This window comes from Fopius arisanus, unplaced genomic scaffold (assembly GCF_000806365.1).
Source record: "Fopius arisanus strain USDA-PBARC FA_bdor unplaced genomic scaffold, ASM80636v1 scaffold00080, whole genome shotgun sequence".
In the NCBI taxonomy this organism is placed as follows: domain Eukaryota; kingdom Metazoa; phylum Arthropoda; class Insecta; order Hymenoptera; family Braconidae; genus Fopius; species Fopius arisanus.
The window spans coordinates 401,712-423,051 of record NW_011887819.1 but is presented as its reverse complement, the minus strand read 5'-3'; the positions used below and the strand labels follow the sequence as shown (position 1 = coordinate 423,051).

General features: G+C 41.9%; 1 protein-coding gene across 1 annotated transcript in view; it reads left to right on the top strand.

The window, feature by feature from the left end:
• Positions 1–21,340, top strand: part of kl-2 (dynein heavy chain 2, axonemal kl-2) — a 254,839-nt gene that overhangs the window by 227,678 nt on the left and 5,821 nt on the right. Inside the window, exon 27 of the mRNA XM_011310984.1 lies at positions 2,929–2,942. Within this exon, the coding sequence (XP_011309286.1) occupies positions 2,929–2,942 (14 nt within the window). The remainder of the gene's footprint in view (positions 1–2,928; positions 2,943–21,340) is intronic.

Genomic DNA, 21,340 nt, shown 5'->3' with positions numbered 1-21,340 from the left:
TAAATATAACCGTAAAAACTCACGGTAGATTTCCTCGCTGCCTTCCTTTTTCGTTTCAGGACCATCCTGGGGGCCGCTAATTGTCCTGGCGTCCTGGGTGGTACACTGTATCACTCTCTTTATGTCCTGGGAGCTCCACTTCACTCACGTGCGTATTTTCTCGCGACTAATGCGCAACTGATTTTCGGAGGTCAGTGTCACGTGACGCTGACCCCCCTAATCACGCCTACCAATCGATCGGGTGTCGATTGGTGGATCCCTCTACCTTATTATCGGCCAAGCCCTTCGCGGGGGAATTAATTGAAATTTGAATTAATTGCCCAATCCTAAAATTTATCTATTGCCTTCTTCTCTTCTTCCGGATCGGTTCTCCAGGATTCTTGGAATTAAAAGACCCTAATTCCTAATCCTTAAACCTAATTTTGGTTTTCTAACCCTTAATTTATTTGGCAATCCGCCGGGATAACGACTGATTTTATCCCGAGCGGCCTTCCACCCGTATTCAGTCTTGGCAATTCATAGGGGTAGTGACTGAATCTACCCCGTACGACCTTCCCCCCGTCATCAGTCTTTGGCAATCCGTCGGGTTTGTTAATATTTTTACCCCGTACGGCCTTCCACCCGTACCAATTAATCCGCAGAACCCTTTTCCCTAGAGCGCCGGCTTTTTAGCCGGATCTATCCGACCCGGAGGGCTTACTCTCTCATCCTCTAAAAATCCCTCTCACCCTTAGCCTGCTCTAAACCACCCCGAAAGGAGGAAATCCTAATTTTCCTAAACCTAACCCCTGTCCTACTACTCTCACTGTCTCTCATTTTTGAATTTTATTGGGGATTCTAACGGGCATCCCCTGTGCCCGTTACAAATGTCGGGAATACGTGTGATAAAAAATTGCTTTTTTTCATGAGAAAAAATTTTTTGAACACTAGCAGCTATGAATTCTATCCCCTTGTCAGTTTGTATGGAAACAGGTATTCATCTGTCTATCCTTCCCAATATACGCTTGAAATCTGCAAGCACCTCAGATGCTGATTTATCCTTCAGCGGTTCAACCCAGGCCAACTTGCTGAAAACCTCATCAACTACAAGTAAATAGTGAGTACCATCATTGTATGTTTTCAAAGATCTCAATCAAATAAGCCACCATCGTCAATGTTTGCCACTGTTCAATATAGCCGTGGAAACTTATGTCCAATGAGTCGATTAAGCATTTTGAGTACTTAACCGGCTTTTAATTCTTTCCCAAGAATTTTATTTTAATATCATGAGAGAATATCTCTCGCCCCTGTATTCGCCTTCGGGTGTGGAATGTTGAAATATGGCTACGATAATTTGTCATCGTCATTTAAAATGCTAGCCATGATGGGATCGATTTCTCCTTCAGATGGTGGCGCTGCTTTCTGCAAGTTTGTACGGGTATGGTGTACAAGAGAACTGCGTGGTGTGTTACCCTTCTAAGAATCACGTATCTACAGAGTTGTTTTCATGTTCTGAAATTATTGAATCATCGCAACGTTGAATAGTAGGTAGTACCGGCCGTAGGAACTTGCATTGCCTATCAACTCTCGGGGGTATTTAGACGTTAGAGACGAACAGCAAAATCTTCCCAACCTTTATCTGGATATGATTTTCGTGCTCGTACAACATCTTGTATCTAATCAACAATATTCACATCTGTTAATGATACCACGTCCATAGTTTCGTGCTGTTGCCTTTCGATTGAGTCTTTTTCCCGTGTCAATACTGTCAATATATTTGTTGCAGACACCGCTATTTACTACGGTAAAAATCTCTATGTAATAAATATATAAAAAAAAAACCTGGTACAACACTAAGTTATAAATAATACAAAGGGACTTGGAAAAACCCTGCACAATGGTGAGGAGTGTTGGAAAACCCAGTCAAAACATCGATTATGTGAGGTTAACGTGACGAAAGGAGACCCCCTGGGGGGGGGGACACTCAAGCAGTCATCATCATGCGGGCCTCCGAAGGGTCAAGGAATGACCATCAAAGGACAACACCTGGAAATCACAAAACATCTAGAGGAGGCCATACAAATTGCTCGAAGGCATAACTAAAGAGATCCTTTTGACTTCTTTTCTTCTCTCAATTGAACATGGGGGCACCAATATAAACAACCCTTCAATGGTAAACACAGAAGAGAATAGACTCAAAGAAATAAGATGTCGGTAATTCAAAAATGGACTGTCTCAACTATGGGTTTGTCGATATCGACAAAAGAAAAAACAGACCAATAAGGGGGGGTACATCTGGCAAGAGTATCTCCCCCCATTGGTTACAGGGGGTTGGCTCGAACCGGGATGTCATCGAAACCCCATGCCCAATGAAAGTTATGAGATGGCTGCCAGGAATTGGCACGATTCACCAGATGATTTTTAGTTGTCCAAACAAGGGGACACCTCCATCCTCAAAGGATCCACTCCGCTTGACACGCCAGTTTTCTAATGAACAATAGTTATCCATCGTCAAAGAAGACGTCTATTTTATGGGCCGTGAGTGTCAGGAAAATACATAAACATGCCAGTTTTGACATTAGAAGAACATTAATTAGAGAGAGGCCAACGATCGATCGTCCCGTCTTTCTCTCAAAACCCTCTCCCACACCTGGGAAAACAGGGGGGTGATACTAGAGGGAGTGTACATCGTCCGGAAACATCCCTTTTGAATACATTGTCAAACATATGAAGATACCTCCCTCCATATCTCAAAAAACGTCAAGTGACGAAGAATCAAAAAATCGATGGACGTAGGGGAATCACGCCCGAACAGTATATAAGGGGCGATTTTTCGCCAGATCAAGGCAGTCTAAATTAAAGGTTCGACTCCTAATCATCTTCAAGTGGTATCCTGCTCTTCAACCAGTCGACTCTCCAAGATCAGTCTTCAAGGGGGAAACTCTGCAGGACCACCCTCTGACGTCACCATTGGGGTACAGTTCGAGCACTTAACTCAACTTCCAACTCCAGATTGAGTGTGCAACTTTAGCCAACGAGTCCAAAGTAAAATTTCGACTCTTGGTATTCAACGAGGGGCCTTGCTCATCATTAAAGCTCATCCTTCAAGATCCGTCTGTTGGAACCCAGCTTTTGCAAGCCAGCAACGACCTGGTGATTTTCTCAGTATTTAACTGAGTTTACCCGAGCTTCTCAGCCGAGGTTTTTCTGCAAGCCAGCAACGACCTGGTGATTCTCTCAGTATTTAACTGAGTTTACCCCGAGCTTCTCGGCCGAGGTTTTCTGCAAGCCCAGCAACGACCTGGCAAATCTTTGAGCCATACAACGAGTTCAACCCGAGCTATCAGCCGAGGTTTCTACACAAGCCAGCAACGACCTAGTGACTTTCTCAGTATCTGACTGGGTTCAACTCGGGCATCTAGCCCAGGCCATTTCTACCGAGCACCGCAAACCAGCATCCAAACCCAGTGGTCAACCGAGTTTTACTTAAACTCAGGCCCACTGTCACCAGCAACACCTCCAGAGCCACCTTATCACCTTCACCACCGTCCAGGAAGCGTGTTCGGGGTTCTTCAGCTCCATCAGTGCTAGAGCATCTAGCACATCTTCGGAGTACTCCGGAATCCGCTACGTAGAGGAGAGCCACAGAGAGATCACCCACTCATCCCTACACCGCAGTTTTCTTCAACCGTAAGTCCGAACAAACACACCAACAACATATACACTATTCTTACCTACACTTTTTCTACCCCTATTCCCCGGTTTTTATCTTGGACTTTCTACTATTCTGTATTTTCAAGTGAAGTGTAATAAATTTTAAATTCTATTTAAAGGGAACTATTCCCCGGTTTTTATCTTGGACTTTCTACTATTCTGTATTTTCAAGTGAAGTGTAATAAATTTTAAATTCTATTTAAAGGGAACTCAAGGGTATCTTTCTCTTTGTGTGCTAATTCCTCACTTAGTAACCATTGTGCAGTTCTGTGCTTAGTCCCACGCAATAGGCCCCCCATATTGAGTGAGATTTATAAGATCTTTCCTCCTCCGGACACTACCTGTTGTTGCTAGTCACGGTCAAGATACCTGAAAGGTTCATTCATCCTATATTTTGGCTTACCTGGTGACCCAGTGTCCACAACATATTGAAGTATTCCTGCGGAATATTTTTCGTCGGTATACCGTAGGTACGGTAGCCAAATAGCTTTTGGGTCATAAGGTGTAGAAGACCCCATGGTGTCTTAAGGATTCTGGTACCGACGGTTTACTCTGTTCTATATACAATACATACCATCTCAGCACATCATTATACATCTTCCACTTTTCACCATTATCTTTGGGGTTTTAGAGTTTGAAATCGCCAATAATTGAGAATCCAGACGACTTATAACATTATGAAGGGTTTGGGCCGATGGCTGAAGCTCATTGAGCAATTCCTTTTGAACATGATGAGCATCATTTGTCGAGCTTTTCTTCAATTTTTTCATGTTATTCTCTGGTACAAGTATCATTTTTCGCGCATGTTCCATCACTAAAAAATTGCTGAAATAGGCAGACTTATGAGAAGGCCCAATAGCATGAGCAAAATTGCACCCTCTTTCTGAACGATCATTTTTTTCTGGATAAACTCTGATTTTTATTGGCCAATTTTCTCAAATTTTTTTTACGTCAACACAAATTTGATTTTACACAATTTGTCAGGGGAATATTCCTATGTACTACATTTAGAAAACGTTCACAAATGCAGCGCATTAAATCTTTATGAGTGTGTTGTATTATTACTCATCGAAACTAGGTGAGGTGTGTGTGAGTGCATGTAATAATGCTGTATTTTTTTCCCGAACGTTTTGTATGCAGAGCCTTTCGGGCAACTTGTCTTGACCATTATCCACGAACATCTGGCACACGAGACAATGAATGTCCTTTTATATTATAATCCTTACGTGAGACATAAACGTAAGTGTCGCTAGGAAGTACACTGGTGCGAAAATTACAGTTTTTTGGAGTTGACTGTTTCAAGTCCAGCAGTAAATACCCATGAACTTCCTTATAGAAATTTCGGCTCTTCGAGGTATATCTAGCGAGCGATGAGACAGGATTCTAAAATTCAACATAATTTTGAGGTACACTTATTTGAAAATCTTGATCGTGAGTTTGTCGATATACAATATGTTGGTGCAGATATTGGACCTAATAATCCTGAGGAGGTTCGAAGCCATTGAAGAGTTTAATCTGGATTTAGTGGATCAGTACCATGGTGAGGATCGCATTGGAAACAAAAAATTTTTTTTTAATGTCAAATGTTTGTAAAGGCCATCACGGATACATTACTACATTACTGGAGTTTGAAATTAATTTTGTTCCTGAAGGATATGATGCACGTATGTGGGTGCATCAAGCATTCCGAGATGTTTGTAGTAAAATTCTCGAAGTAGGTGGAAGCGGTATAAATCGTATGTGTCTCACTTTCAATAAAAAAAAATGAGACTATCAAAAACAGTACTATAAAAAAACGCCAGGAAAAGGCGAGAAAACCGTTTAAAAAAGACCACTATGAGAAAAACGCGAAGGGACACTAAAAAGCAGTGAAAACTAACCACTACAAGAAAACTTCACTATTAAAAAAAAAATAAAAAACACGAACAAAAACCACTTAAACGATGGAAAATCACCGAAGCACTGGCTACTGCAGTTGGAGTTCGAGGTGAATATTGGGAAATTGTCGCAACTTACATAGTCACGAAGACCACGCCTCTCATACACACCTAGATAGTAAAAACGAAAAAAAAAGTGAAAGCCGAGGAAAGGGGTAAAATATACTTGGCTAGCAGCCTTTATTTTGCCGTTGCATTAAATTGGGCTCTCTGCTCTTTGAGGACTTTGAACCGTTTTTCCCGGGCCTTAACTACCGCTTTCTTCTTTTTGGCAATTTTCATCCGTTTCAGCGGTGCCAGAAACTTCTCCTTCTTGTTTTCGGCCATTTTTGATAGATTTTTCTTGACCTTTAATCCACTTTTTTGTTCCGAGCATGTAATCGCAGTATTCGGGGCAGTGAGGATGTCGAGATTGTCGTCAATCATCCTTATCCACCTTTTTTTTATCCGCAGCCCTTACTGGGTTAATTACACTTTTTGTGTCATCCTTTTCACAAGAATTGGATTGCTGTGAGCACAAGGGCGCTTACGTTTGTAATTTTTTCAAATTTTAATTTTTTCTGCATTTTTGTGATATGCGTGGCTTCATCACGATTAATTATTGCGTGATCACTCACTATTTTCAACACTTTATTTTTGTCCATTATCCCAACTTTACACGGTATTTTTTTTTAATGTTCTAGGTCTGCATTTTGTATGATACGCTGCACCCTCCCTGGTCTAAGATTTTGAGGTCTCTAGACTTGATGCCATCTTATGCAGAAATACAAATACAGGCAAACTTTCCGTTACAAAATCTTTATATGTATAGAACACAAGTATAAAAGATGGCCTATAGATGTTCCTAGTATTGAAAATCGCAGGAGGGTGTGGTCATAATGCACTATAACAAAGAGACGTCTGTTATCACTTGGTCAGCCTCGTGTGCACTGGTAGCCTGCTACGAGAAAAGATCTGGGATTGGTCGTTTATGCTGATAGATCAGTGTTGCCTCCCCCGCAGGGCAATAATATTCGTCACTCCCGAGACCATTGAATGCGTTCAAATTACTCGCCTGCATTTGCTTTATACAATTTCGTAAATTTCAGGCCTTCGAAAACATGTGCACCCGAGTTCTTCATTATATACAATAATACATCGCTGTTCCGACGTATCGTTTTTTTCACAAAATGTTTTCACAAATTTCACAAAAAAGATCACTCGCGGATAATTGAGAAATGAATATCGCTCAGGAAGAATCAACTTCTTTAGTAATTAAACGATTTATTGAATATATAGTCTTTTGCCTCATCTCGTAGATATCCGGCATTATAAGTTACAAGGTGACTTAACGAATCGTCGTAGTACTAATTAACTGTGTCTGACAAACTGACCCAGAGGCGTTGAACGTTTCAGGTGCCGTAGCCGTTGACGGTGCAAAATGTCGACGCTGCACCCCAGTGATCTACATTCTTACGAATATACGTGAACATTATCAACGAACATTCGGGTCAATTTATATTTCATCATTACTCATCACAACATTGTCTGATTCAATATTATATGAATCTGGATTATATGTGCAACTTTATGTGTGAGTTATTTTCATATCATCCACATTTATGAGAAATTGCTTCATAATATTTCTTGATTTAATGGTGTTTCTGGAAAATAACCAAGGTGCGGGAATTTTTCACATATTTTCTCTCGTTTAATACGTTAGCCATGTGAAAACTCTCTACTATTTTTTCACTGGATTCAGCTGGGTCTCCCTAGTAGCATACGTAAACATTTGTACATTCTACCACTTCAGTTTCCTCCAAATGATGATATGATTTATTTGTGCCACGGTGCCATGATGTATATTTTATTCTCCGTTTCTCTTTTCCTCTTACCAGCACAGCTCCACTCATCATCTCAACACTCATCGTGAACCTCACATATTGTCATATTTTTTGAGGCAACCTTTCAATGTTTGCGTGGTATATAATCTTCAGCAATTGAATTTCTATGAATTATTATGTTGGTACTTCTCCGGGCAATCTTAGGTTTTTGATCTTCTCTGCAATTATGTTACTCATGAGAGGCTACGGGTGGCGTGCATACTCCCCACTCTCGTATCTGGCGCTATAAACTACAGACCGCCGTGGTATTTTTTATGCAATCGTTGTGATACCGCTCTACCTGCTTGTGACCATAGAGAATAATAACTCTAGAAAAGACCGTATCTGTTGAACAGCAGTTATTATTCTGGCAAGTTTTTTCCTTCAATAAATGACGGATAGATCAACCAGTGGCTGGATTTCATGGGCTCAGTCTCTTTCAATGAATACAAGGAGGCTTCCATCAAGGCCATTACAAGTGTTACAATGAGCTACATGGAATACAATGCCTGTTACTGAAGAACTACGCTATCGCATCGAAAATAATTTCCAACAAAGACACCTGCTAGTCATGGATGACCTCCTACTAGAACCTGTATTATATCTTCGAGAATAAAGATGATGTACTCTTATACGTGTCAATCATTCACAAAACCTCTACACATATTATATTATCGCAGGGATTTCGAAAAAAAATTCCGAAAATTTTATTTCAACAGCATTCAACCCATAAAAAATAAAAATAGTTCACAGATATCGCATTTAGAATTTCCAGTAATATGCAACCTTTGAGGAAACAGAGATCTAGCTTAGAACGGGAGTCTATTGTCCAACAATATGCATCCTTTAAGGAAATCACGCCAAAGGCGTGACCACCTACAATTCAAAGTCAATTTCCTCCATATAGGCAAGAAAAGTGAATTGAAGAAATGGCTAGGAGCCGGACAGCTCAGTTGGGAGAGCACCCGATGCATAATCGGAAGGTCCCGGGTTCAAGTCCCGGTCTGGACTATCCATTTTTTCAGTAATTTTTCTCGCAAAAAGTATATGGAGAATTATCCTGTTCCCCGTCCTACCTCATCCAAATCCTATCCAACGACTCCTATGACGTCACAAATAGAATGTGGAACGCTATATAAACTTCCTTTCTATGATGTAAAGGGGGCAAACCTGTCCAGACACGCTACAACAATAGGTTCTAGCGGGCCAAGAGGGGGGGCACATCTGCACTTGCACGTGCTTTTCCTGGAGAAAAAGGGGGAGGGAACTTGGGAAATTCCCCGATCTCGGCCACTTAATACTTATGGCATTAGCCGTTGGATCGTGCGCAACGCTTCCCCGGCGTACACTCATGAATCGATATCTCGATCACCGTTCCAACAATTTTATAAAATTAGAAACCATTTTGTTCGTGAAAGGAAGATTCATAACTTCTCTCTGAATTTTTCGCGTATCTCTACTAGTTCTCCGGCAATACATTGTGCATCAAGAGCGGCAAGTCATGTTGTCCCGCCCGATGTGTACATGCTCTTTTTCAACATGCCTGCCAAGGGAACTTCGTGTTTTGCTGTCTGAAAAGCGGGAGGAAAGTGAATATTTTCCGCCCTAAGATGGAAAGTTTTGACTTTCAAACACGAAGTTTGCTTTGCAGACATGTTGAACAATAACATGTCCACCTGGGAGGGGAAAACATGAGTTTCCCCACTTGATGCTCAATATATTATTTTCATTAACGAAAGAGGTCAATTTGTTTATAATAAATGATTGCCCGATGGAAGCACAAAATGACTATCAGATTCGAATTCCAAAAACATAGAATCCAAGAATAATTGCAGTCAGAAAATCAAGAGGAAAGACTGGAAAAAACACCCAGTCGTCCCTGAAATTCCTTGAGCATTGTTTTCGTCTCCTGGCATGTTAACAGTAATAAACATTCATCTTGCTCATTGTAGGCATAAATTGAGACCAAACATTGCTAATATAATAGCGTAAAATAGTTTAAAGGGATTTAATTTATTGTACAAATAATGTTTATAAAAGAAATAAATTTTGTTCAATTTTTAAAATTGGAACAATTTCTTTTAACCGAATAAAAAAAAGTATATATAATGATCACAGAATTAGTTGAAGTTTTTGTAGCTTTATATTTACGATTCGACTTAAGGATATTCAAGTATTACCGATAATTTTTACTTGATAAAATTCCTTTCAGGTAATAAAGAACAAGGTCCGATTTTTATTTTTAGCACAATTACAAACACAGTATCAGAACATTTTTTTCCGAAAAATAATATTAAAAAACCGAATTTAAGACATAGTTTTCATAACATCGCCACACTTGCATTTTCAATAACACCATACATATGTGGCGTTATTCGTTAGATTCTGTAGTTTTTTTTTAAGATTTAAATACACCCTCATCCCATCCTCCCGCTGTCGACCCCCATTTCCACCCGACACACTCATCCGACCCTCAACCGTCATTTTTCCAATGCCCTCATCCCATCATCAACCACAACTTCACCCTGACATTTTACTTCGCTCGTCTCACCTGCAAAATCCAATTTTTTCTTCATGAATTTTTTCCATCTTCGCTCCTTAAGTTTCTCCCATGAACTCATTCCACCATCAATCCCCATTTGTGCCTGACACACTCATCCCGCCCTCAATCTTCCATTTTTCCCATGCACGCATCGCAACATCATGCCTCATTTTGCCCTTTACACATCCAACCGTCAACCCCCATTTCACTCTGACACACTCACCGCAGCCTCAACTCTCCATTTTCATCCAATGCCCTTATGCCATCTTCAACGGCCTTTTCACCCTGGTACACTGATCCCATCACTAACTCGTAGTCCACCCTGACACACTCATCACATCAACAACCCCCAGTTTACCCGGGCACACTCATCCCATCACTAACTCCCATTTTACCCGGACACACTTATCCCACCGTGAACCCCCATTTCACCCTGACTCATTCATCCTGCCTGCGACCCCTAATTTTTTTCCAATGCATTCAGTTGACCCTCCTATCCTCATTTTTTTCCGATGCACTCATTTAACCCCGCAACTCAATCATCAATTGAATCGATTGATATTCATCTGTAGAAACATTTTTTTACCTCCCTCGACCAAGTTGGGGATGAGGTAGTGAGGTTTGGAAAAATGGGATTGAATTTGAACTGTACTAATCGATTAAGAATCACCTCCTGAGGTGATCTGGATCTACCTGTAGAGTCTTTTTGTTTGCCTCCGCCGACCCTTTTGAAAATGGGGTAGTGCGGGTGGAAAAATAGGGTTGACTTTTATAGGTCCATGAGACCAACCAATCTCAGCGTTTGACACTATTATCAATCAGTGGGGCCTAGTTTAAATTGAAATTTGATATGAAACAATTTTCCCCAGAATCGTTTACCTTTTTTTATTTGTTAACATGAAACCATTTACAAAAAAAAGGTCCATAAGGGATAACCAAATTTCGACGTTTCAGACGATTCTCAATTGTTTGTGCATCAAACTGCGCTTCGATTTTTTAGCAATTTTTATACAAATTTCAAATTTGTAAAATTGAATTTGTTGAAAAAATATGTTCCGAGAACCCAACAAACCTCGACGTTTTTGGTGATTCTCAATCGATTGAGCATACCACCACTACTTTCAACAATTTGTTGAAAAAAATTCAAAATTGTCAACAAAAAGGAACCCATTAAAAATAGAAATTAAAAATAGATGTTCCGAGGGAATACCAAATCTCAGCAGAATTTCGACGTCTTACACTACCCTGAGTCCGTTGAGTATGCATTTTCCGAACGATTTTTTCCCCAATTATTTAAAAACTTTTGAATTTTAAACAAGGACGGTTGGAGATGAAGTAATTGGATGTTTCCATGAAGGGATGCTTTCTATCCTACCCCTACCTCCACCTATTATTATTAATATGATTATTGTAATTGAATTGATATTATTGTTATTATTATTGTTATTATTGATATAATTGTTTGCGACATTTTTCCATATTTCTATGTGTGGGAATGAGATGACCTGGCGGCTAATACCCGTGGAGCCCCATCGTAATACGCCCCTTATCTACGACACTCACTAATCCTCAAAACTCCTTAATCCTCCGTCATGAAATTTTCGATTGTTAAAAAAATACTACTATTTATTTTTCCCCTTCCAGACCTAATTTCCGACCCCCCGGAATAAATAATTTATTTTTTTCGGACCAAAATTGGATTTTTTCATCCAATAATACGGTCGTAATTAGTAACGCCGTAAACGGTCAATTTTGGTCGGTTTCCTAGGGATTTGTCTAGGGACATGTCGGGCATAAATCCCTCCAACTGGACCTTAAAATGTTTGACGACTCCTGTCTGAAGACTCTCGCCATCGAAGGTGACTTCTTCTCTGGTAAGAATTCGCTATAACCGCGTAAGCGGTCGAGGAACAAGTAATGTGGCCACAATACCATATTACAGTACATGTCGGTTCAGTATCAGCACGTACTTCTGGGACACCCTGTATACCAGGAGACCCTGTTCCCTCTGTTGTTCTAGAATCTCATCCAGCACTAGGCACCACAGGAGTGGGGATACGAATAGTAATGCCCTGTGGACATTCTCCTACAGGTCGACCTTCGACTTTCGCTCCGTTGTGAGCTGCGGCCAATGACCTGCTCATCAACATGCTTCACATCCAGTTACTCATAGTCTGTGGGTAGCCCCTCATTGACATGACTTTCGTTATGGCATCGTACTTGGTGCCATTAAACACTCCTTCGATGTCGAGAAAGATTCACATAGCGCAGCCCCTCTCCTGTATTTCTTCTTCGCCTTTTGCCACAAGAGGTTGCAGGGTAATCTCTGTGGACCCTCTCTATAGGGATACTGCGATGAGGACAATGGTCGGTCTATTAGCAATGAGCTTTGTATGTATCTGTTCATCAGCTTTTCCAGCGTTTTAAGGACGAAGGAGGGACTGATGGGTGGGAAGTCTCTTGGCTTAACGGAGCCATTTTGCCAGACTTGGGTAGGAACAGGGTTGTTATAATTCAAGAAAAAAATTGAGATAGGAATAATGATAACAAAGCGTGGTATTGGAGCTGAATAAAATGGGGTCATTTGTTTTGGAGAGATTCGATTTTTTGGTCATACCAGCCCGATTGTATTTATTCTTCGGTAAATATTCAGTTGGGTGTAGTTGATCTAGATCTAATAAAATATACATATCCCTCTATTGAAAACCTTTTTATTGAAGTACAATTTAGTGGAAATTATTTCTTTAAAATCAGAGCAGAGACGTGGAATGCATTCCGGTTTCGATTTCGGTCCAGTTAAGAGCAAAACTCGGAGCGAAAGTCGTGGAACGATTTGCACAGAACGAAACCCGGAATAAAAATATGGGAACGTTTCCGCTCGGACCGATAATCGAAATGAAAATCTTGGAGCGTTCTAGTTTGGAATGAAACCAGGAATGCAATTTGGCGAAGAACGGAATAGTAAACGGAAACAGCGTCAAAAAAACTTTTGTGAATTTTGCAACGTTGCCAATTTTTCACTGAAGAAAAACAAGACGATATCCGCCCTTCTTCCCCCAATCAATTAAAAAATCTACATGGGCGCCAGTTGCTCTTTCTCCTCGGAAGCAACGAACCGGGTTGAAACCAAAGCGGAATCCAATCCTCAGAAACGAAACCAAAAACGTAAATTAAAATCAGGGGATGATCGGAGGAAAGGTGGTAATTTCTCGCACTACTCAGGAGTGAGGTTGTGAAGAGAGGGGTGAGTCGAGATGGAAACGAGGTTCGTGAATCTGAAACTTAATCTAGAACGAGAAAAAAAATCGGCCTCAGCGGCCTAAGCGGAACTCAACTTTTCTTAATTTTCAGAATTTTTGGCGTACGCGGGTTTTATACCTCGAATATCGCGACCAGAGAAGCACGGTGTCCTTGCTGAAAATCCGCCATCGCGTGGCGTGGCGTATGAAGTAGTTAGAACAGAAACGAGGAAATTAGGCGGATTATTCGACACATCTAGGTTTGTTGCGGTTATGGGGGATAATAAACCCCTTCCTCTCCTGGTTCGGTAGGAACCCTGGACTCCTCTGGGATGTGACTAGGTAGGGAGACAACAACAACAAAAAAAGAAGAAGGTTGTCTTGTAGTGGGATCTGACAGGATGGGACTAAATACTAAGATATACAATGGTTATTCTTCGCGGAAGGAAAATCGTCCCGTAAATTATTAGAATCACACTCTTGAACGAATCCCTTTAGGTTAATTTAGTTAAAACGCACTAATACACTTGATAGAAAAATCCGAAATAAAAACCGGGGAATTAGCGTGTTTGAAAAAAATAGTGTGTTAGTGTAGTGTGTGTATTTTATTCGACTTACGGTGATTATTGGCTGGATTAAATGGGGTGCGAAAACGAGTGTGATCACTCTGGAGACTCGACGAAGCGGGTTGCTGCAGGCTCAGGCGATGGTCGGTGAGACGAGGTTCCTGGAGGAGCTTGCGGCCATGCAAACACTGTTGATGGTCGGCGGAAGAGCTGGTCTGAGCTGAATTCGTGCTGAGTTCGTGGTCAGGATGCGCTAGTACACTTGCACTAGACTTGTCGAGAACTGGCAATAAGAAGTTGACTCTGAGACGTCTTGAGTGAAGAAATTGGTACGAATTGAATTTGCCGTCAGGAATTGGGTATCGGTAGATTGACCCAGAGACGCCTTGACTGAAGAACTGGTACAAGGGTAGATTTGCCGTCCGGAATTAGGTATCGGCAGATTGACCCAGAGACGTCTTGGTTGAAGAAGTGATGAACTCAGTTTTTTTAGCTGGACAGCGCTTGTTGTCGGGAATTGGTAAAGCTGAGATGTCTTTGAAGAGAGCTTGAACCCTGGACTGGCACTCGTAGATCTGGAACCGCACTGACTGACTTGACTGAACTATTTGGATTGTTGACGGACTCTTTTTGGGCGATTCCAGCCCTTTTTATAGGATTGGAAATCAAAGGGGGATTTTGACAGTTGAATTTGGACGACATTTTGGTAATAAATAATTTCCTCTAATGCATGCGAAGCATAGGAATCAAATTTTCGTTCAATTTCCCATTTGTCGTGGCCGTCATCTCGGGGTGAACAGCACCGGCTAGATGAATTTGATTATTATTATTCCTTCGTTTTACAGCTTTCTTATTAGTTGATTCTCATAGCGCATTGAGGCCCATGGGCTTGGTGTCCTATATAATAAAGTGAGACAGCTAGGGGTCTCGCTGTCTCTGGTTGGGTAACCTGTCGCAGGTGTTTGTGTTTCTCTCTCTTTTCGTCCCTTGGTGGCCAGTTTCCCTCATTATTGGGTTTTCTCTCTCTTCATTGCTTTCGTGTATTTGTTGTACCGCTTATTCCTCGCGCTTATTTGGGTACTGACGGGTAAAGATGGCATCGTTTCATTTCTTAGAAAGACGACCCTCTCCTTATGGGGGGAGTTTTACGATTTCTTAATTGTCACGAGCGGCTGTTGGCTATATGTCGACCTGTTGGCATTTGGTTTTAACTTCAATTTTTTGCCGTTTAATCCCTTCAGGTAAGCCTGGATAAGCCCCTACTTCTCGAACCCGAACCCTAAACGTAATTAAAGTCTGTAACTCGCGACTTTGGCCATCCCCGTAGAGCCTTCCACCTAAAACGAACCCACCCTAACCCAGAATTATTCGGGGATCGTTACGCCTCATAACAAAAAAAATTTTCTGGCTAGGCGAAGTCTCTCTCGCGTGCCTTACACTTTCGCACTCCTAAGAAATTCCTGCGGAATTCCTTACAGTTTTTGGTGGGATATTGGCAAAAGCGTGAGCATCTCCGTGTATCCACGTGCTCGTGATGTAGTGTCTCGCTCTCCTCGTAACGTAGTGGCGCAGTGGATCTCAACAGAGACGTTTGACTTTTGTTTGCGCCATGGAACTGTTCAATTGGTGCAGTGATGATTATTCTAGGGCTCCAGAAGTTTTTCCCCTATACTTTCGGCCGAAAAATTTGAAATCATCATGAGAGTGTAGATCGGGGCCCGGCAACCTGAGTTCATCGGGCTCACCCGGCTCCCGAGATTCATTACTAAGAGCTGGGAAAGGGACCACATCATCCACTTCATGAAACTACCTGCTTTAATTCGATTTTTCTCTCTCCTTAAGGGCGATTGTGCGACGATGAGAAGTCACCCTTGACAATTATTTCGTGTCCAGACGATATTTGCAACAATTCAATAAATAAAATACAATATTTGACGACAATTCTAATGGAACAATAACTTTGCCCAGTCATATAAAGCAAATAATTAGTAGATAAATCCCGGAGAGAAAATGAATATAACTGTGATACGAACGCAGAAAAATTTCTGTTTAACACATCGAAATTTCCACAAACCAAGTTAGGCCTATATGTGGCTTATGGCAGCCCTTGGGAAACGGGGCTTCTTGATTGTCAGTGATAAAATTGAATTACTCATTTTTTACTTTATTTAACTACTAGAGTATCTGAAATATACTTCTGTATTCTTCCAATAAAAATAAAAAATCTAACAGTTTCCGTTTTTGATATACTCGAAAGAAATGTAATATTCGGATTTGGGAGGGAAGATCAACATTCATGGAATTTCAATTTCTGGCAAAAATCAATAAAACATTATTAATCTACCGTTTTCATTAGTAATGGATAGCGAAGGATAGAATTGCGATTGCCCCAATAAAGGACAAGTATACCTCACATTTTCGATGAATGCCCGTGATTATGAATAAAAACATTCATTTTCAATTTTGACGTTGCAACATTAGCACAATTCATATTGCAATCTGAAAATCCGTAGTGGAATTTCCAGGAATATATTTCGACAGTGGCACCTTTTCATTTTTTAAATTCAGAGTTGCAATTTTTGAAAGGAAAATAATAATTGCCCACTACCATTTCAAAAATTTATTCTCCAAGGTTTTCCTATGGAAACTCCCCTTTTTCAATTTCATATTTAAAATTAAACACAGCAAAGTAGCGTCAATTCTGGCGATTCGACCATTTTTATTCGACTTGCATCCCAGTCTACATAGCTGACGGGAGTATCGTCACTATTGGGACTTATTCGCAGACAATGATTATGGTATATGGTTAATTGGGTACCCATTAAGATGAGACGATCATCCCGACTCTTGTCATACACAATATATAATACAATATTGTTACGTGTCCCCCTTCGAATACTAATTCAATTGTCTATCATCTGAACGCGTCTCTTTTGGTAACGACTGTCTTTTGCAATAACATTATTTTTTTGTCTGTCTCTCTTCGGAGCTCTGGTTCTTGACGCTTTGAATTGCACCTTGTGATTAATAAACCGCCCAAACAATTGATTAACCTGTGTCATTTATTCTTCGCTGGATATTACAATATAATATATAAGGCTGGCTCCCGACTACCTGAAGGTTGCCGGGCCCAGGTGTAGATTGATCACAGTCATTTCATCGTAGAACTGCCACGTCTGCTTCCACTACTCATGTGTCTCAGAGGCAACTGCGAAAAATTTCACTGCTGACCTTCTCAGGAGACTTCTCCGATTAGACTCTGTACAAGGATCTGTTCTTGTCAGTGGTCGTTGGTAATCATAATCTTTCCACCGTCGAGAAGTTGCATTATCTTCTCACTTTTCTCACTGGCGGACTGAAGAAGTTGGTCTCCACTCGACCAGTATCAGAAGATTCCTTCATAAAGGCCTGGGAAATGCTCACCTGCAGATATGGTAATGAATGGCTCCTTATATCTACTCGGTTAGAAAAATTATTCAGGGCTCCTAAGGTTGTCGATCGCTTGTCAAAGGTGTTCAGTGCTCTTCTCAACACCACCGCCGAAGTATTGAACGCCTTGAAGATCTTAGGATATCCGGTTCGGCATTGGGATGACTTCCTGATTCATCTTGTGACCAATCGCTTGGATTTCGAGACCCTAGACTCATGGAAAATAAAGATCGGCTCCACCGCGCCTTTTCCGTCGTATCAGGAACTTCTTGAGTTTATCGTGAGCAGAGCGAGAGCTAGAGAGAGAATCGAACTTCACCCATTGAGTCCTTCTCCGGTGGCAACATCCATCTCTCGTTCTGATCAGAAATTGAAGGCAGTGAAAGTCATGACCGTCTCAGCTGACAACTTAACTCATCTTCCCAAGGAGTCAAAGTCATGGGCAGATATGCATGTTAACCTTGCTCCATGTGCCAGGATGATCATTTCATGGAGAGATGGAATAAGTTCAAGGCGCTGACTCCAGAAGAGAAGGAAGCTCCGTGAGCAGGAGTATCTCGGCTTCAACTGCTTGGAGAAGCATTCATTTCGTAACTGGAGGACCTCGAGAACATATATAGTGTACCATAAACGCTATCACTCCATGATCCACACCAGCTCTCCATCAACTAGGCCTGCAGTTTCGAGTGCCTCAGTGCAGCCTCGGCAGTCAACTCCTAGAACGCAGCAGTCTTGGCCTGGTAGCGCCATACAGTCCATTACCTCTAGGCCTGAATTTTCTGCACAGTGACCTACTAGAGTGACCTATTCTACTAGAGTCATCATCGTCAGCGTCGTTACCTGTTTTTATACCTTCTCTACGACTGTCGCTGTGACTCTCCATCAGTAATGTCGACGGACTATAGTGATTCCCATCAACTCAGAGCAGGTGTTCTTCTCGCCACCGCACTAGCCTCCCTGCTCATGGAGGATGGATCATCCTACGAGGTTAAGATACTGTTGCATTCTGGTTCTGAGTTGTCGATTGTTTCTGATAATGTGGTGACGGAACTTGCGGTGTCGACATCTCTAGCCATGTTACTTATTGGCCGCATCAGTGGATCCAGGTCATGCTCGAAGACATACTCTCAGTTTTATCTGAAATCGTTACATTCCGGTAGGCAAGTAAAGATTAGGGCTTACGTTCTCGACTGTCTCACAAGTTCGTTGCCTTCGCTTTCAGTCGCTCAAAATCAGCAATGAGGTCATTTCAGAGAACTGAAATTCGCCGATCCAACTTATCGTCCTTCTCATTGGAGCAGATTGATAGTGGAATCACAGGTCATCAAGGTGCTGTCAGACTCCTCTATAGCTATATCTACGATTTTTGATTGGGTGATTCTCGGACCTATATTGGCTGTGATTTCCACGATCATTTCAAAGCATAGCTCAGTGAGTAACGAGGACATACATGATCTTCTCAGTCAGTTCTGGCGGCAAGAAGGGGTCCCGAAAATCGTGGATAGCGATCTCACAAAGGAAGAGGCAGATTGTGAAAAGGGGGAGCAGAGACCAAAACCTCCACGGGGATGGTCCCCTGGGATTAATAACCCTTCACACGTGGTCGGCTATGGTTTCCGGGAAAACCGTGGCCGAAAAATACTCATGAACACCTCGACGGAGGGAAAGCGCCATTCGAACCGTTGATCGAACGGGATATTTTTCACAAATCGCATCACAAAAACAGATCTCCAGTCACTGGGGTGACTAGGAGAATTAATCAGAATATTCTCTCACCTTGGCACGGGACCACCCGCGGTGGGATCTTCCCATTGCGTATTTTTGATTCCTCGTGGAAAAACTCCCCTATCATCTCCATGCTCTGGCGATAACTGCCACAAAGATGGCGGAACTCTTGCCTCGCTAGAACATCAGTGCTGGTGGATTAGCTGCGACGGCGCCGGCGTCGCCCAGTGCGATAAACTTCCTTATTCAAATTTGAATGGGGGCATATAAATCCCCTAAATTTTACACTAAAACGCGATTATCGCGGCTAGTCTTACCCGATTCGCTCCCCGGGGATCCGTGGACAAAATTTTTACCTGAAAAGCACCCTATGCGACAAACACAATCGGCAATTCAGTAGGGTGTTGGTCGTGACACCTCTACTGACCTTCCACCCTTAGACATATTTAAAAACACCTCACGGATCCCTCCCTTTGGGGTGCTGGCCCTCGCAGCCAGACCGTTCATCCCGGGACGATTTCGCGAACGGAGTTTCTCCAGCCCACGTCGGATGATAATTTTAATTATCTTTCTTCACGGCGCGACGAGAGACCCAACACCATTCCGCCCTCAATTAATTATTCCCGTAACCTAACACTGAACGCCAGAAAATTTTCCGTACAGGAGCCCTCCCCTAAATCCTACCAACTCTAGGCGCAACCTCCGGCCGATCCGGGAAAATGCACGAAAATCCAGTTGTCAATTTAACTCTTTACTTTTTTCTCTCTTTTTTTTGTTCTTTCTCCACAGTTCGTGGAATCGTCAGTTAACACGGTTTCCTCTCATTCTCTCCCGCTCAACAATTCTTGATGTCCGTCACAAATTTATGCGACGAAAGTAACTCACACCGATCGATCTTTCCGATAATCAATAAGGCACACCAGAAAAATAGTAATACTAAACTATACTTGACTCTTCGATTCCCTCAACTCAAAAGGACGCCACATCTGACACTATTATGTGGCCAAAAAAAAAGTTCTACAAAACACGATAATTCCTCCAAATTCAAATAATTGGGCTCTGCCCACCTGTTCCGTCGCTCCACCGCCTGCTCCTTCAGGTAGGACAACAACCAGGACACCAAGAATGCTCAAAACTAAACTCGAAATGAGAACTATGTTCTCTCCTGAAAAAAATGAACTTAACGGTACGCCAGCCAGGAGGCAATTCTGCTCAAACTGGGGCCGATCCGCCTCACGATGCTTGAGCTTTTCGAAAACAAGGGGGAAATTTCTCAGAATTTCCCTGTAATTTACATGTTTTCCTTGAAAGCAAAATACTACTCGGAATTCGCAACATAAAATTAGCGTTTCTAATCCCAAAATAATTTGACCTAAACATTACATAATTTTACGGCGGTTTAAACACAGATTAATTGAAACATGCTGAAATAAGAAATTCGCAGAGATGAATCTCTCGCGCTGAACCATGATGACGAGTCAGCTATGTGGAAAATTCATGGAAACTTCGGTCTTCTCGGAGGGAGCTCCAGGTCGAATCATTTCCTTTCGACTTCCCGTGACGTCAGCTGATCGGTTTTCGAAAAGTGCCTCTCTCCAGGTCGCTTCTCCGATGAGGATGACCTGAGCCGCGTACTTTCAGCAGCTGGAGACGTTGGATCCTTGGTCTAGGACACCTTTTGCGTCCGTTGATTTCATCTAGATGTAGATGGACGCTGTAGATGGACGCTGTCTCTCGATTCTCCCTCTGATTTTCCTACTCGAGGTCATGTAGGCGCCTCCACATTTCACGAAAGTCGTAACGGAGGCCCGCACTCTCAACGCGTCTCGATGTCGGGGTTTTCTCCCGACGAACGGTACTTCGAGACAATAAAAATAAATTTGTTAATGCCAGAAGGATAAATAAATTTTCTCTCCTTACACTCGAGGCTAAGAGGACTCTCCCACAGGCCTTATTCAAATTCTAGCTTGCCTTGTAAAAGGTCTTGATCATAAAAAAGAAATTACAAAAATATTTAACTCGGTTGACGACTGAGGTCGTCACAAAGAAAAGAACTATTGTGAGGAAGGTTAACTATTGTATGAAGATGGTGTTGAGGAACTCTTGTGTAGAGGATTTTGGTGCTGAGGAAATATTGTGTACCGGAATCTTTCGAAGAGTTTACCCAGGAGAGGAAAGAAGGAAAGAAAGAGGAAACTCCAGGACTGCTGAAAGTGACGGGCGACGCCATCACATGTGAGTGCCCCACTTTTGTTCCCTGCTCCAACGAACTTCCCTGACCCATAATAATTTCCCCCCAAACGGTCAGCCTCGAGTAAATTCATTTTCTTGTCTTGTAATTCAAGCC